The sequence below is a fragment of the Loxodonta africana genome, chromosome 6, assembly GCF_030014295.1.
Source record: "Loxodonta africana isolate mLoxAfr1 chromosome 6, mLoxAfr1.hap2, whole genome shotgun sequence".
NCBI classification, from domain to species: domain Eukaryota; kingdom Metazoa; phylum Chordata; class Mammalia; order Proboscidea; family Elephantidae; genus Loxodonta; species Loxodonta africana.
The window spans coordinates 133,328,718-133,347,152 of NC_087347.1; the positions used below are offsets into that span (position 1 = coordinate 133,328,718).

At 37.0% G+C, this 18,435-nt stretch overlaps 1 protein-coding gene across 2 annotated transcripts in view; it reads right to left on the minus strand.

The window, feature by feature from the left end:
• Positions 1 to 586: 586 nt before the first annotated feature.
• CNTNAP5 (contactin associated protein family member 5) overlaps positions 587 to 18,435 on the minus strand; it is a 1,181,085-nt gene continuing 1,163,236 nt past the window's right edge. For both annotated transcript variants that reach the window (XM_010596415.3, XM_064287363.1), the window contains exons 22-24: positions 14,262 to 14,480; positions 3,861 to 3,932; positions 587 to 1,200 (exon numbers count right to left, since the gene is read on the minus strand). In XM_010596415.3, coding sequence (XP_010594717.1) covers positions 1,004 to 1,200; positions 3,861 to 3,932; positions 14,262 to 14,480 — 488 coding nt within the window. In that variant the 3' untranslated portion in view covers positions 587 to 1,003. The remainder of the gene's footprint in view (positions 1,201 to 3,860; positions 3,933 to 14,261; positions 14,481 to 18,435) is intronic.

Here is an 18,435-nt window from a genome sequence, read left to right on the forward strand (position 1 = left end):
GATATTTGTCTTCTTTCATGCAGCTCTTTTTTTTAAGCTGAACTAAAATAGTTTAAGCTCTTTATGGAACCACATATTATTTTAGATATCTATTTGGATTTCTTTATACTGCAGCATCATATGTGTGTGTGTGTGTATGTACTTTATACCTCAGTATAATAATCCGAGGAATAACCTAGCTAGCATTTCTTATGAAATTGGAGGAGGCATTTTTGAAGTTTTAGAACATCTACTTCCTAGCAGCTCTCTTTTTTACCTCCCAGTCTTAAGCTACGATTTTCCGTGCTTCCCATAGGTTTATGGTATTATGTGCGGCTCTAAAATGTAGGCCCCAGGAAAGCATGGGAAGAAGGGAGGAAAGCCATTTCTCACTACTATCAGTAATCCTATATTTGAACATACTCAGGGTATAGGAGCAAGGGTGATGAGTTAGGGCAATGGGGTGCCTATGGTAAGAAAAAGTAAACTAACACAAAATAAACCTTTCTTATGACTTTTGAAATACCACAGAAGAAAACCAGGGCTCTAGGATCTTCTTTCTCTACCCTGGGTTGTTTGTTTCAAATGGACTAGAGGAGGAGGAAGGTGTCAGTGATGACCATTATATGTCTAAGTCACAGAGCTCAGAGTCAAGGAAAGCCTGCAAGACTGAATGCTTATGAAAGTGAAGAATGCATTTCACAAACCGGAAATACAGAACTAACTATGCACATGCTCACACATGTGTCTCTTCTTGGTCTAGAGTAGTAAAGTCAGTGTCTTAAGTGGTTACTATCACCACGAAAGGTTTGTCAGAGAGGAAGGCAGTGGCTATAGCTGCCTGGTCTCCTGGGCTGGGTCAAGGGAATAGATGCTGTGGTAGATGCAGTTATTTTTCAAAAAAGAAATGGCAAAAAGTAAATAAATAAAGAGAAAGGGACTGACACAAATTAAAAGATAGGAAAGATAACAGAAGAAGAAAACAATTTTAAGCTATAAGAGTATCAGGTGACCCTGCAGTTTTTCAGATGAAATATTCCCGCTTACACTCGCTCACAGTGTGTTGCAAGTCAATGTCATTTCTAAAGGAACCGTCCAAATTGTCTGGGTACTCCTTTTCCTTCATCTGGTTAGTGCGATGTGACTGCTTGTGCTGGTACAGGAAGCGGGTCATGATGCCAACAATGCAGAAGGTAATGAAGATAACCACCGCTATCACGCCTGCAGAGAAAGGCGGAGGGGAGAGAGAAGACAAGTGTCACAAACCATCTGGTCAAGAGACACAGAGGAACAGAGGAGGAAAATAAGGAAAAAGTAACTGTATAAACAAACTCTGCCAAATGCCCAGAAATAAAGACCAGCCTCCCACTACCATAAGCCCTCCTACTTTCAAACTAGCTATAGAGGAAGCCAGAGTCACTGGGTGGTGGAATCAGTTGACACACTTGACTGCTAACCAAAAGGTTGGCGGCTTGAGTCCACCAGGAAACACCTCAGAAGACAGGCCTGGTGGTCTATGTCTAAAAACTAAGCCCTTAAAAACCCTTAATCTGATACGTATGGGGTTGACATGAGTCAGAGTCAACTAAACAGCAATCGCTTTTTGTTGTTGTTTGTTTGTTTTGAATGGAGGAAGCCAGGTGCAATCACAGAAGGGTTAATTTGATGGAATGAGAATGCCGTCATATAAAGATGGAATTGAACTAGCAATGTATTACTTAGTAGATAACTTTAAGACTTGCTTTAAAGAATGTGTCAGAATGGTTTGTAATGAGCACATTTCTTTGTCACCCAGCAACAAAGTATTCTTGAATTACTTTGGAATCCTCGAAAACAATATTATATATCTCACATCCCACGCATGGTTCTGCTGCCAGTTTATTTGTTTGTTTTTCTAGGAAAAAAAAAGTTTTATTAATAATGAAATGCTTGCTAAACATTTACGGGATTTCTACACTGCTCTGAGTTCAGAGGTGGTTGGCTTCTGTCCCTGAGGGACTCACAAATGACTGAGATGGCCAACATACGCCCAGCTGTGTCACGCTGCCCCCGCTTGGGCTGCATGTGGCGTGGCTGGTTCTGCTTTGTCAGTTGCCCTTGCTGACCCGAAGGATTCACCCCTACCTTTTCCAGAAAGGCTTTTGGGACTCAATGAGCAAAGTTAGCCAAGGGATGGTAAAAATGTGGACATTGGAGAATGTTTTTTGATACTAAAATATTTGAAAAGTACTTACTATATCCAATAATTTTATTTCTAGTAATCTGTGTATTTTCCCGTTTCTTTATAAGTAGAATGGATTTTGAGAGAAAAAAAGAAAAAAACTTTTTGGACACCCTGCATTATAATTTGCACAAGCATGAACATTTGAGAGCACCAAGGCCATGATTCAGATAGCTTCCTTTTTTATATTTCTAACTCATTATGTGACATTTGCTCCAACTGTTCTAGAACATGGCAGATTAAAACCATGTAAGTAAACAGGCCATGAATACCCTGGGTGGGAGTGAGTACAATTCCTGGAAGTGGGCTGTAGCATTAAGAGAGGAAGTACAGAACCAGCTTCTACTTCTATGATGCATTCTCTGTTAGAGGCTTTATAAACCTCTGGGAACTTTCCCATGAGCTTAAGATGACTTTCCTCCTCTTAAAAACTCACAGAAGCATGTAAATTGGTGGAAGAAAGTCAGCAGTCACAAAAGCTTTTTCTGCATGTGTCAAATGGAAAATTACAGGAAGAAAGAGCAAGCAGCAAATTCTTTGCCACATTTCTTAATGCCAAACGAAAATCAAGTTGGACTCTCTTTTCTGTGGCAGAAATTCAGGTCAGGCCTTTAAAGAACTTCTTAAGAAAAGGTGGTGGTTTTCTTTCCTTACATTCTTATTGTAATGACCCATCTCTGCTCCCATAGTCATCGCACTTCCGCTCTCAGAACGCTCCACTAGCTCTGTTTATCCATCCCTTCCTCAGCTAGTCTTTCAGGGTAGCATCCAGGTGTTTTATCCCCGTATACCTATGCCCTACCACAGGGCCTGACCCTTAGCTGATGTTCATTAAATGTAAGTTAAATGAATGGGCATTGCAAAGTTTTAAAAGGAGAGCTCCATCTGGTGTGGATCGGTTAATCTAGGCTGCCAGAAAGCAGGAACGGAGGCACCTGTCAGGGCTATGTTTCTCAGATGCAAATACATTTAGATTGTCACACGCAGCTTACATTAAACCAGGTTTTGGAGTCACTCTGTGTTGTAAGAAAAATTGAGATACTCCAGGCAGCAGCCAAGCTGAGGCAGGATAAAGAGTGGTGAGACAGAGAGGCAAGGAGAGAATGGAAGAGGCAGGAGGCTGGGAGAGAGCCGATCTCACAGCAGAGCAGCAAGATCTGTATCTGTAACCATGGTGCTGCTGGATTTCAGACTGAAGTCCTGTGAGCTTCCCCCTGCTCATTAGATCTAACCCAAATCACTTAGTCGAGAAAACTCGACAGGAGTGCAGCTTCACCCATCTGGCTGCCCCAACACGGCTTCTTCCCCATATGCAGCTGTAGTGGTTTGCTCTGTTTGTGCTTTAGGAAAACTGACAACTGGAGGAGACGAACAGGATGCGGCTGCCTGATGGATAACTAAATGCTCCAGCTGCTGACTGCGTTCCCAGCTGCCTGATGGATAACGGGTCAGCTGCGTTCGCGAAGCTGCCGCTGCTGGGGCGGAGGGTTCCTTTGATCGTGCAGAGGACATGTCTACTCATGAAAAGGCTCATGGTGCTGCAGATAATGTGGGGCCTTGGGTGCTGGATAACCGAAATTAAGGGAGGCTTCAAATGCCTTTCTGCAAAGTACAGGATCATTTATGTCTTTTCTGCTTTCAGCGATAAAGGATAGTTTACCTCCAATGACGGCTGAATCACTTCGAACTGCGTTGGTGAGAGGTTCCCGCTCATCTGTCTTCCCAAAAGAATCTGAAAGGAGTCAAAGACACAAACCCTCATTCTCACTCGTAATACCGGGAGTTAGTATACTGCCTGGAGACGAAATGATACACCTACGAGTTAGGCCATGTGCTCTCAAAGCTGTGTGAGCTGGCATTTTGAAAGGAACTCAAACAAACCTACACCAACAGAAAGCATCTGAAGTACTCCGCTTCCACCCGATAGTCCCATAACTCTGTTAGCTTATGTGTAACTTGGAGGGTAAGGGGTTGAATCAGGTGATGGTGGCACCCTGCCCATATGCCTTCAGCCTACCTCTGAAGTTCCACACTGCTTTGCCAGACAGCTTCTACGCATTATCTAAAGCCTTCCTTAGCCGATGGATTCTTACCTCAAGCATGTGTCACCCTCTTTCAGAGCTCTCTTTAGCCGCAAGAGGATTCTAAGTCCATTGACAAGGAAGGGTGAACCTGATAGAGAATTAACACCCCTGGGAGCAGCCCTCACTGATGAGAGAGGGACTTTGCAATAAATGTATTAACATATGTGATATACACATACAATTTATAAGAAAGAGTTTCACATTTGAAGGCACACAGACATGGTTTAAATCTGGCTGGTTTGTTGACACTGAGCAAAGAAATACCTATAACAATTTTCACATGTATTAAAAGAGGGGTAATGATACCCACATGTACGCATATAATGCACATAAAATTTTCAGTACTGGGTGGCTACCACACATTTAAAAATATTATTATTATTGTAACATTTAGTTCTCAGGAAACGATCACAACAGGAGTATGATTTTTCTCACTTCATTGGTAAGGAAACAGGACTGGAACCATTAACTAACTTGTCCAAAGTCATACAGCTCATCTGCGGCAGAGCCAGTATTCAAACCAAAGTCGTCCGACTGCCACACTCATTATTGTACTTTCTAGTATACGTCTCTGCAGTAAAACAACTCAATTTCTTTTCTTTGCTCATAATTAATTACCTATTTGGCAATTGACTGCGCACTACCTTGTGACACCATTATGGTGGTCACGCGTCACTTAAATTTCATCATCTATAAAATAGGAAACACAACTTTCCGCCTCATGTGGTTTTGTAATAATTATACAAATAAATAATTTTTATAATGGTCTCTGACACAATGAATGTCCTTAATAAATGTTGCTTCTTTATATTTGTTTTTTATAACATTTCTTTATAAATATTGAAATCTTAACAATTCATCAATATTCAGATTGTGGCTTTTTTTTTTTTCCTTCTTACTCTAACCTATAGTTATTTCTCCCTTATTCAATCCGTGTACCATTTTTAATATTGAAAACCAATGCCATTTTGATTTTCTCCCCAGTTTCTCCATTCTTAACATATGTTGAAGATGACATGTTGATACCCATGTACTCAGTTACTAATTCTAACTCTCTCCTATTTAGCTCTGCATAAACTCTTCAGCTCTGATTAGATTACTGCTTCAGTAATATGACTACAGAAACCATGGCTATATCCATGCTTGATGAGCACCATCCTGCAAAATAGCCCTCAGGGTAGTTATCCATTTATTTTAATCAACTACCTCTGCTCACAGCATGTCTAGATTGCTTTAAACCATCCTTTAATTTTAACCACCAACTCCACTCCCCACCCCCAGGATGAAAGGGGGGAAATGACTCAGCTAATGTCTAACCACATAAATATATTCTGGAAAAAATTCACCCTTTAAAAATGAATTTGACTTCTTAATGGTCAAATATTACAGGGAACCAAGCAGTCTCCAAAGAATGATGACTTGCATATAAGATTATGCTCTGCTGTCTTCAAGTGCTTCCAAAAGAAGAATTCTCAAAATGTTTGAAATACTAGCAATATCATAAGAGTAGCATTCAATTATATATGTGTGTATGTGTCATACGGTTATGTTCTTAAAAAGACAAAAGTCAATCACGTTACAATAGAGTCATCCCTACACCATGAGCATGTGGTTGGAAAATAGGCTTCAGTTATGGGGAACAGTTGTTAACAGGATTAAATGCTTTACTTTACCTTGTTTCATGTCCAAAGGGCAGATTCTAGCATTTGGTAGGAACTCACAATTTTTGAAATACACTTCACACGTGCAGCTGATCATTTATCTACAATGAGTCTTCCATGATTACTAAACATGCTAAACACCACCAGGAAATCACAACTCTACACACAGTTTGCTTTTTAACAGCCTTCTGAATCCTGCAAACTCCTCCCTAGGCAATTTCACATGATCAAATTTTCTATAAATTTACCACCAGTTCTTCTAAAAAGAATGAGTTGCCCTTTTCTATGGGTTCCATACCACCCAGAACTCTGTTCATCCCTCTGTTATAGCATCTCATGTATTATGATGTACAATGCCATGCAACCAATGTCATTTCCTCACTTCCTGACACATCATTTTATACCAGATTTTCAGTTTTCTGAAATTACAGACTTAGGACATTTATAGTTTTTCTATATCTGCACTAACCACTGAAGTTAGGATGAAGTAAGTACTTAATATATGTGCGATGAATGAGACAGAAGGAAAGCTACAGTAACTTTATGCAAGGCAATTTCAGATGATTTTTTAAATTACGAATGATAAGACATAAGGCAGTAAAATGGGTTCTAATACATTCTTGGAAGAGCAAATGGATGGAAGTTTATAAATATTCAGCTCAAATTATATATATGTATATGAATATATAATTTGAGCTGAATATGAATATATATATATATATATAAATTAGTGGTACTTATTTCTTAATGTTTACAAAATCACTGCCTTAGCACTAAGGGTTCTTTCTTAAGGATCCAAACATCTGAAAAGGAATATTTCCCAAATAGAAAAATCCCATGACTTGTTTAGTAAATAAAGTTGCCCCAACTTTAATCTTACTGCCAACATATCAACTACCTTTTCACAGATCATTGTGAAAGAGTCCATTTTGAGAAAAATATCACCATGACCCAAGGCACTTTTGTGAGAATGGGGTTTCAACACCTACTACCAGGGTTCTCAGTGTATGTTGGGGATGGATGTTGTAGAACAATATCAGAATAACCTGAGGACTTTAATAAAATTCTCAGATCTAGCCTCCTTGTGAGTATGCCCAAACTTCACATGTCATAGAAGTACAAGCAGTAGAATCATAACAAAGTCTGTATTCTGTATATTTAGAAATAGCTTCACAGAAAAAACAAAACACCTGGTAAGGTCCCTTCACCCATATAAAAGCTACTTCAAAATGTAACCAGGGGTATTCTGGGAAGATAGCAACATAAACAGGTCATTGTTCTGACCCTCTGCCAAAATACAACAAGGAAACATGGTTTAGCTTTGAGGGAATCTGAATTGAGCAAAAGGACAGTAGTGGGGAAATTCAGACAAGCAAGAATCAACAACGAATTGCATACAGTAGGAAAATCACTTCTCCCACCATCCCTACACTCCACCCAACCACACAGGCTGCTGTGAACTGGGAAAGTGGCCCAGGCAGAAGAGGCTGCCTCCCTAATCATCACACCTTCTGCCTGTACAAAGAGAAAGAACCTGGTAGCTGTCAGGTGCAAATTGCTATAAAGGCCCACTTGAGTGGAGCCTGACCCAATAGTCAGCAGTAGTAAAGGAAAAAGACAAAGAAGGTGTAAGACACAGAAAATCAAATAACAAAATGTCAGAAGTATGTTATTTCTTACAGGTAATTACAGTGAATGTAAATGAACTAAATGCTCTGGTCAAAAGGCAGAGACTGGCATAATGGATTAAAAAAAAAGAAAAGATCCAACTATAAGCTGTTCACAAGAGACCCACCTTAGACCCAAGGATACAAACAGGTGGAAAGTGAAAGGATGGGAAAAAAAAAAAAAATATATATATATATATATATATTCTACACAAATAATAACCAAGAGAGCTGAGGAAGGCAGTCTTAACATTAGACAAAGTAGACTTTAAGACAAAATCTGTTAGAAGAGATAAAGGTATATATTGTATAGTATATAATTTTTTTTTTAATAAAAGTGTTAATTCATCAGGAAGATTTAATAATCATAAATATATACATGCACTCAACATTGGAGCACCTAAATATATAAAGCAAACACTGATAGAATTGAAGGGACAAATAGACAGCACTACAATAATAGTTGAGAACTTCGATACACCACTTTCAATTCTGGACAGAACATCTAGGAAGAAAGTCAACAAGGAAACAGAAGACTTGAATGACACCATAAACCAAATGGACTTAGCAGTCATAAACAGAACAATTGACCCAACAAAAGAACAATATACATCCTACTCCAGTGCACATGGATCACTCTCCATGATCATCCACATGTTAGGTCACAAAACAAGTCTCAATAAATTTTGAAAGATTGAAGTCATACAAAGTATTTTCCCTGACCACAATGGAGCAAAACTAGAAATATACAATAGGAAAAAAAAAAAAAGAAAAATACACAAACATATGGAAATTAAATAGTACGCTACTGAATTACCAATGGGTCAAGGAAGAAACCAAAACAGAAAAATACGAATTACTTAGAATCACGTGAAAATGAAAGCATAGCCTACTGAAACTTATGGGGTTAACTAAAGACAGTACTCAGAGGGAAAATTATAGCAATAAAGTCCCGCATGAAAAAAGAAGAAAGATCTCAAATCAACAGCCTAACCCAACAACTTGAGGAATTAGATAGAGAAAAGCAAATTACACCTAAACTTACAAAAAGAAAGAATGTATATTAACAAAGACCAGAGCAGAAATAAAAATCAAAACCAGAACAGCAATAGAGAGAATCAACAAAGCCAGAAGTTGCTTCTTTGAAAACATCAATAAAATCGACAAACTTTTAGCTAAACTGAAAAAGAGAGAGAGAGAAACAACAACAACAACAAAATGAAAATAACCAAAATAAGAAATTAAGGGGGGGACAGCAAAACTGACCCAAGAGAAAGAGAATCAGGAAAGAATATTAGGAGCAACTGTATGGCAACAAACTAGATAAACTAGATGAAATGGATAAACTCTTAGAAGCACGCAACCTACATAAATTGACTCAAAAGGAAGTAGAAAATCTCAACAGACCCATAACAAGAGATCAAATAAGTGATCATAAACCTCTCAATAACCAGAACAAAAGTTCCTGACCAGATGGCTTGACTGGGAAGTTCTCCCAAACATTTAAAGAAGAATTGACGCCCATCCTGTTGAAATTTTTCAGAAGATAGAGAAGCAGGGAATACACCCTAGTTCATCCTGTGAAGAAAATGTAACCCTGATACCAGTATAAGACAGAGACACCACAAGAAAAGAATACCACAGGTCTATATCACATATGGACATAGAAGCTAAAATCCTCAACAACACATTAGCAAACAGAATCGAACAGCATATTAAAAGAGTTATGCACCATGATGAAGTGGAATTTATTCTAAGAATGCAGGTATGGCTCAACATTAGAAAATAAATCAATGTAATATACCACATCAATAATCAAACAAAGAACCACATGATCATCTCTATGGCTGCAGAAGTTGCATTTGATAAAATGAAACATCCTTTCCTGATGAAAACCCTAAAGAAGATTGGAATAGAAAGGGCAAAATAAATAAAAGGCAACTCATAAAAATTAAAAACTTTTGTTCATTAAAAGACTTAGCCAAAACGGTAAAAGACAAGCTACCAAATGGGAGAATATCTTCATAAACCGTATATCTGACAAGAATTTAATGACCAAAATACATGTAAAACTGTGATAACTTTACAACAAAAAGACAAATAATCCAATCGAAAACGAGCAAAGGACTTCAATAGATATTTCACCAAAGGGCATATATGAAAAACCAATAGCCAGCATATACCTAATGGAGAAAGAGTAAGAGCTTATCCCTACTCGAAATTGGCAACAATATAAGCATGCTTACTCTCACCACTTCTATTCAACATCATGTTAGAAGTCCTAGACAGAGAAATAAAAGGTATCCATATCAGAAAAGAAAAAGTAATATTATCTCTATTTGCAAGTGATATGATCCTATATGTGGAAAATTCCAAAGAATTCCCAAGAAAACTTCTAGAACTAACAGAGGGCTTTAGCAACATTGCAGGGTAGAAAAAAAAAAAAAAAAACAAAAACAGGGTACAAGGTCAAAAAACAAAAATGAATTGAGTTCTATACACCAGCAATGAGAAACCTGAAAGAGAAATTAGTGAAAAAATTCCATTTACAATAGTATCTAAGAGAATAAAATACCTAGAAACAAATTTAACCACGGATGAGAAAGCTTATACAGTGAAAATTATACCACCAAAAGAGATTTAAAAAAAGTTAAATAAATAGAAAGATGTTCCATGTTCATGGATTAGAAGACTTAAAGTGATGTATAGATTCAATGCAATCATGATCAAAACCCCAACAGCCTTCTTTACAGAAAAAAAAAAAAATCCACGACTTTGTACAGAATGTCAAGAGTCCCAGAATAGCTAAAGCAATATTGAAAGAGAACAAAGTAGGAGGACTCACACTTCCTGATTGTAAGACCTATAATACAGCTACAGTAATCAAAACATCATGGTGCTGGTATAACAGACACATACCAATGGAATAGAATTCAGAGTCAGAAAAAAACCCACACATTTCTGGTCAAGTGACTTTTGACAAGGGTGCTAAGTCCATTCAATAGGAAAAGGAGAATCTCTTCAATAAATGGAGTTGGGAAAATTGAATTTCTACATGAGGAAAAAATGTAACATGATCCATACCTCTCACCATACACAAAAACAAATTCAATTTAGATTAAGGACCTTCACGTGAAAATTAAAACCATAAGATTCTTAGAAGAAAATGCACTAGCAAGGTTGTCAGGTCTAGTTTTTAACAATGGATTATCTAATATAATAACAAAAGCATGAACAACAAAAGACAAAATAAATAAAAGGTAACTCATAAATATTAAAAACTTTTGTTCATTAAAAGACTTTGCCAAAACAGTAAAAGACAAGCTGGCAGTGGAAGAATATCTTCATAAACCATATATCTGATAAGAATCTAATAACCAAAATACATGTAAAACTGTGATAACTTTATAACAAAAAGACAAATGATCCAATCAAAAATGAGCAAAGGACTTGAATAGACATTTCACCAAAGAAGATATTCAAATGGCTACCAAACACATGAAGAAATGCTCAAAGTCATTAGCCATCAGAAAGCTGCAGATCAAAATCACAAGGACATACCATTTCACTTCTACCTGGTGGTGCAGTGTTTATGCATTCAGCTGTTAACCAGGAGGTCGGCAGTTCAAATCCAGGAGCCACTCTTTGAAAACCCAGTGGGGTAGTTCTACTCTGTCCTATAGGGTTGCTACAGGGTAACTATGGGTCAGAATTGACTCGACAGCAGTGGGTGGTAGTGTGGGTAGAATGGTTAAGTGAGGTAAACAAACATGAATAGAAAAACAGAAAATAACAAATGTTGGCTAGGATGTGGGGAAATTGGGACCCTTCTCCATTGTTGGTGGGAATGCAAAATGGTACAGCCATTGTGAACAACAGTGTGGCAGTTCCTTAAAAAGAAAAAACAAACAAACAAACTAAAAATAGAGCTACCATATGACCCAGCAATTCCACTGCTAAAAATATACCTGAGGGACCTGAAAGCAGTGACACAGACATATTTATACGAATATTCATTGCAGTACTATTAAAAATAGAAAAAGTGGAAATAACCTAAATGGGGTACATAGAAACAAAAGGTGGTACGTACATACAATGGATTACTACTCAGCCAGACAAAGAAATGAAGTCTCGATACATGCTACAACATGCATGGAACTTGAAGACATTATGCTGAGTGCAATAAGTCACAAAAGGACAAGTATTATATGGACTCACTTACATAAAAAAAAACAAGAATAGGCAAATATATACAGAGCAAAGTTTATTGGTGGTTACCAGGGGTGGGAGGATGGGGGAAAGGAGGGTTTATTGCTTATGGATCACTGAGTTTAGGGTTATGGTGACAGAAAAATCGCATCAATTAAGGGTAGGGCTGCACAGCTGATAATGTAATTGTCAATAAGTTGTACACCTGTAAAAAGTTAAATTGGCAAAAGTTGTGTGATAGATGTATTTAAAACAACAAAAATGCAGCTACTGAGGCTGCTTTTGTACAATCAAGTACTTCATTGCATTTGTTTTCTTGGTTTGGAGGGCTAGAGTCATGCTTTCATGAGATATCAGAGTTAATTTGGCCTAACAACGTGTTTAATACTTCTGTTCCATCTCCTGTTTGGTTGTGTAGTGCCTCAGGTCTTACAAACTTGCAAGTGACCATCCAAGGTACAAGAATTGGTCTCTATTCATCTGGAGTAACTGAGTAAGGAGAGACAGAATAATGCCAACATGAACAACTGCCTCCTTTGCCATGAGACCAGAAGTACTGGATGGTGCTCAAACTAAATGTTTTGATCAAAGATTCTATAGAAGAATCCTAACCAAAAGGGGGAAATACAGAATAAAATTTCAAATTCTAAGGGAATCCAGACTAACTGGAGCCACAGAGTCTGGATGAACACTCAAAACTATTGCCCTGAGGTAATCTTTAAACCCTTCACCTTAAACCAATAATATCCCATAAACTCTTCTTGAAACCAAACAATCTTGAAACCAAACAATAGTTTAGTTTAACTAGTAAAGAATGTCTGCCGTGAGCATTCTACTCTTTTAAGAACTATCTACATGGGATCAAATTGACAATGGCAACTTGAAAAATTAGATAGGGAAAACTTAGGGATTAGTGAGTTTGTTAATGAGTGAGGAAAAATTTAGAAAAGGAGGATGAGAATGTTTGCACAACTTGACAAATGTAATGAATGTCACTAAATTTTACATATAGAAATTGTTGCATTGGTCTATGTTCGGCTGTGTATAGTCTCAACAAAAAATATATAAAATAAATTTTAAAAAACATTCAGAATACATATTTTAATATTATTTTCTATGTATATAATAAAAACATTTTGATGTCTCAGTTTTAACTCAGGATTATGGTCACAAAGACTAAGATAAAAATATATTTTAGACAGTTGGAAAACAAGATACATGGATAATTTTTTGCATAATTTTGCTCAGAATGCAGTGTTGTTAGAATTTCCTATTTATTAAAAGGAGTGATATTAATAACATAAATTATAATATTAGTTCAGCAATCAGCTTGCCTCTCCGGCTCTAAACTCTCCAATCCTCGAAGCAGTAGTCACTGAAACAGTTGTGACATATGTGTACATACACACACACAATCCTTGGGTGGTGCAACAGTTAAACACTTGACTGGCAGTTAAAAGTTTGGCAGTTCAAACCCATTCAGAGGCTACTCAGGAGACAGGCCCGGACATCTGCTTCCGAAAATTTACAGTCTTGAAAACCCTACAGAGGTGGAGCAGAAGCACTAACCATGTTATTAGGCCAATCAGTTGGGATGTCCTAGGAAACCATGACCCTAAACTTTCAAACCAAGGAACCAAATTCCATAAACAGCCTCAGCATCTACTCTTTTTTTTTTTTTAGTCTCTGCTGTAAATAAGCCTATCACACAATTTTTGCCAATTCAACTCTTTAAATCTTCCTAAAACCAAACAATAACTTATCTTAACTAGTAAAAATGTCTGCCTTGAGACTTATACTCTTTTTAGAACTATATGGGATCAAATTGACAACAGCAACTCCAAAGATTAGATAGGAACCTCAGGGGCCAGTGGGTTTACGTTAACGGGGAAGGAACAACTGAAAAATGGAGAGTGAGAACAGTTGCACAATTCCAAGAATGTGATCAATGTCACTGAATTATAAATGTAGAAAATGTTGAATTGGTGAGTGTTTGCAGTATATATTCTCAACAACAACAACAACAACAAAAACCCTGTGGAGCAGTTTTACTGTGCACACATGGAATTGCCATAAGTTGGAATCAACTTGATGGCAACTAACAACAGCAACATATGTATATACAACCATATATAACAATATAAAACTATATATTTATATATATATATAACTTTATAAATAAAACTATACATATATAATGTATATGCAAGTGTTAATTTAGTACTAACTACTCCAAAACCAAAATTATATTGGAATATGTATAAAATATCACCCAGGAGAAATAAGTCATACTTTTTAACCACCTGTAATAATACAAGGTAAGGAATTGGGTAATGTTAACCAACCTTTTAATATGGAAGTCTCTAAAAGACACCAAAATTAGTTCTAGTGAGAGAAGGTCCATTAATCAATTTCTTGGTTATTTTTCTCTTGGATGTACCTGATGAGGAATGCACCGTGGTTACTGCATTTACGTCCGAATCCATCATGAAGCCACAGCTAGATTCTGTCAAGGTCCCTTGGACAGTCACAGGTGCAATGGTGGCATGGCGCAGAGCTGCCTTTAGTGGCGCTATGTGATTGTACTGTACTGAGGACAGGCATCCAACAAAACCCAGGGTGTTTGCTTTGGCAACTTCTGGATCCAATCCAAGATTCTCTGCACATGAAAGGCAACCAGACATTAATTTATTCAAACTCTATTGTATCTTCTTGATGTCTAAAATTACACAAACTACCTTATTATTCTCTAAATAAATAAAATTCTCCCCATTTCTCTTTACTTATTCTACCCAAACCTTGCCCTCATTACAAATGTCAATATATCAGCCATATTTCACAGATAAATTCTAGGGACATATCTTCTTTGAAACAAACAAAAATAAGATTTCAAACTCCTATATTTTATCCAAGTATTATATGAAATATAATATAAACTTAATAAATCTTCTCTATACAGAAATTTATGAATTTATATCATCTCCGTCAGTATTTAACTATGGATGCTGGTGATTTGTACAAGCATATTACAACGGTCACTATAAAAATTTACTTGAAAATGTATCAAGAAAACACAATGAAAAGAGACCAGAAGCCAAAATCATTCTCCCAGATGTTTATCATGTTTATTAGTTTAAGCCTTCTGTAAAGACTGACTCATCTAGTCAAGATTTCCACCTGCTTGGTTCTGTCCTGATTGATGAGGATGGGTTTTCCATGACAGAGCTCAACAGCCCAAATTATCTTTGAGTATTTATAAAAGATGAAGATACACTGATTTGCAAATCATAACAAGACCATTTGTCTCATTTTCTTCAAAAATAATTTATATTCAGATTACTCAGTCACTCATTTCTTTCCTTTCAACGAGGACCATTTGAACAAATTGCTGTGTTGCAATTATATACAACTGAGTGATCACAATATAATGCATGATGGACCATGCTTTCTTAAGCTGTAATAGCTTTAACATGGTTCAAATAATTATTTTATCATAATAATACGTTTATTTGCAGGAAGGGGTGGGGCTTTCCTATCCACCAGTGTAGATCATAACTTAATTTTATTCATAAATGGTCAAAGAATGCCTCCATTATCTCCAAGCAGGCACTATGTTGAAAAATTTAAAGAAGAGATGTGATGAAGAGAATATGGAAGAAAATAACAATGCTTAATGTTATCTTTTCTAATGTATGCCCTCATTTTAATGTCCTTCCAAAACACTCCTGCAAACTTCACCAAAATCTCTTTCCTCTCTTCGTAAACAAAATAATACAAAAGCCATCTGTATTAGTTTTATGAGGCTGCTATTATAAAGTACCATACGACTTTTGGCTTGAAACAACACAAACTTATTATCTTGAAGTTCTGTAGGTTAGAAGTCCAACACAGGTATCACCGGGCTAAAATCAAGATGTTAGTAGGGCTTATTTTTTCTGAAGGCCGTAGGGGTAATCTATTTCCTTGCCTTTTCCGGCTCCTAGAGGCCACCTACATTCTTGGCTCACGGTTACTTTCCTTTATCTTCAAACCCAGCAATGTTTCATCTCTCTGTGTCTTTCTTCCATAGTCACATCTACTTATGACTTTCTTCTTCTGCCACTCTTTCACTTTTAAGAACCCTTGTATTACACTGGTCCCACCTAGATAACCAAGGATAATCCCGCTATTTTAACATTAGCTGATTAGCAACCGTAATTCCCATTTGCCATGTAAATTAACATATCGTAGGTTCTAGGTATTACAATGTAGATATCTTTGTGGGTCATTAGCCTACCTACTACATCATGTCTGAGATTCTAAAGGACTTTCCAGGTGATAATGAAAATCCAATAGTTTTATGAACTGACACTCTGCCTCAAATGTAAAGAACATTAGGATGAGGGAAGAAGCTTCTGTCTCCCAAATATTCAAATAAATATCCTGCAATGGTGGTACATATTTTTTACTTACTCATGACAGGAAGACATACATTTATTTCTTATTATGACCTTAAAATGGCTATGTTTCATACAAAAATTATCACACATTGTTACATAACAGCCCTCCAGATTTAAAAAAAATCTTATAAAGATCAGGTTCTATTTTTGTGAGTGGCCCTGGAACTCAGCTGTAATTCAGAATATACTTGAGTTTCTGATTGGTAGTTATAAAGGGGTAGAGTTAAAGTCTGAAATATTTAGAGAAAGAGCCAGAAAAAAGAAAGGGAGCATAATCTGGCATGAAGTTTAAAAAAAAAAAAATCGTTTTTTTCATGAAGGTTTACACAGCAGTTCAGGTTTCCGTTAAACAATTTGTACACAAGTTGTCCAGTGACATTGGTTACATTCTTCATAATGCATGAACGTTCTTATTATTTCTATTCTAGTTGTTCCACTTGGCAGGAAGTTTTTGCATTGTAGGATTACATAGCAGTAGAAAATGGCATATCATTATAGCTATGCCTTAAGGGTCTAACATAAAAGTGCTAGATTGTATCCCCAGAGCTCAGCTGGAAAGAAGCCTGCGTCAGTGCCAAGTTCTTTGGAGAGCATCACTGTAGTGACTGCCACAAATACAAGTGCCAGGTGGAAGCACACACACATTGATAAATCAGGTGAAATGCCAGAAAACGACATTCTTTCCTTAAATAAAAAATGTTTTGAGTAAGTCTTATCTCCAGGGAAGTGCATTTATACTAGAAGGATAATAAGGATAAAATTTCGAGGTATTTTTTAAAAGAAATGAGAAAACTAGAGTCCCTGGTATGAGAAAATACTTTCGAATGAGACCTGATAGAATGATTTCTCAGATTCTTACGTGGATGGAGAGGCAAAAAAAAAAAAAAAAATGATTCTAAATTATTTTTTCTTCTTCTATAGTTCTTGCTGTTGCTAGGTGCTATCGAGTCGGTTCCGACTCATAGTGACCCTCTGTACCATAGAACAAAACTCTGCCCAGTCCTGCACCATCCCCACAATCGTTGTCATGCTTGAGCCCACTGTTGCAGCCACTGTGTCAGTCCATCTCATTGAGGGTCTTCCTCTTTTTCACTGACCCTTTACTTTACCAAGCATGATGTCCTTCTCCAGGGACTGATTCCTCCTGACAACATGTCCAAAGTATGTAAGATGCAGTCTCACCATCCTTGTTTCTAAGGACCATTCTGGCTGTACTTCTTCCAAGAGAGATTTGTTCATTCTTTTGGCAGGCCATGGTATAGTCAATATTCTTCACCAACACCACAATTCAAAGGCATCAATTCTTCTTCGGTCTTCCTTATTCATTGTCCAGCTTTCACGTGCATATGATGCAGTTGAAAATACCATGGCTTGGGTCAGGTGCACCTTAGTCTTCAAGGTGACACCTTTGCTCTTCAACACTTTAAAGAGGTCCTTTGCAGCAGATTTGCCCAATGCAATACATCTTTTGAATTATTTATGGCTGCTCCCATGGGCATTGATTGTGATTCCAATTAAAATGAAATCCTTGACAACTTCAATCTTTTCTCTTTTTTATCATGATCTGGCTTATTGGTCTAGTTGTGAAGATTTTTGTTTTCTTTATGTTAAGGTGTAATCCACACTGAAGACTATAGTCTTTGACCTTCATCAGTAAGTGCTTCAAGTCCTCTTCACTTTCAGCAAGCAAGGTTGTGTCACCTGCATAATGCAGGTTGTTAGTGAGTCTTCCTCCAATCCTGATGCCCCGTTCTTTTTCATATAGTCCAGCTTCTAGGATTATTTGTTCAGCCTACAGATTCTATAGTGTTGGATAATATTTTGTAGGAGAGAACTCTTTACCAAAATTAAAAAAAAAGCTGTAAAAATTTCAATATTCACCATTTATTGGCTATCTACATATAATGGAGCCCTGGTGTCAGAATGGTTAATATCTTGGCTGCTAACAAAAATGTTGGTAGTTTGAATCCACCAGCCTCTCCTTGGAAACCCTATGGGGCAGTTCTGCTCTGTCCTAAAATGTCACTATGAGTCAGAACTGACTCGATAGCACCTAACAACAGCTACTACTTTATAAAATTGTAATCATTGTTTGCAAATATTATTTCTATTCCTCTCAAAAGCTCTTCCAAATACATGTTATTTATCATTCAAAATTTACAGATGGGAATCTGA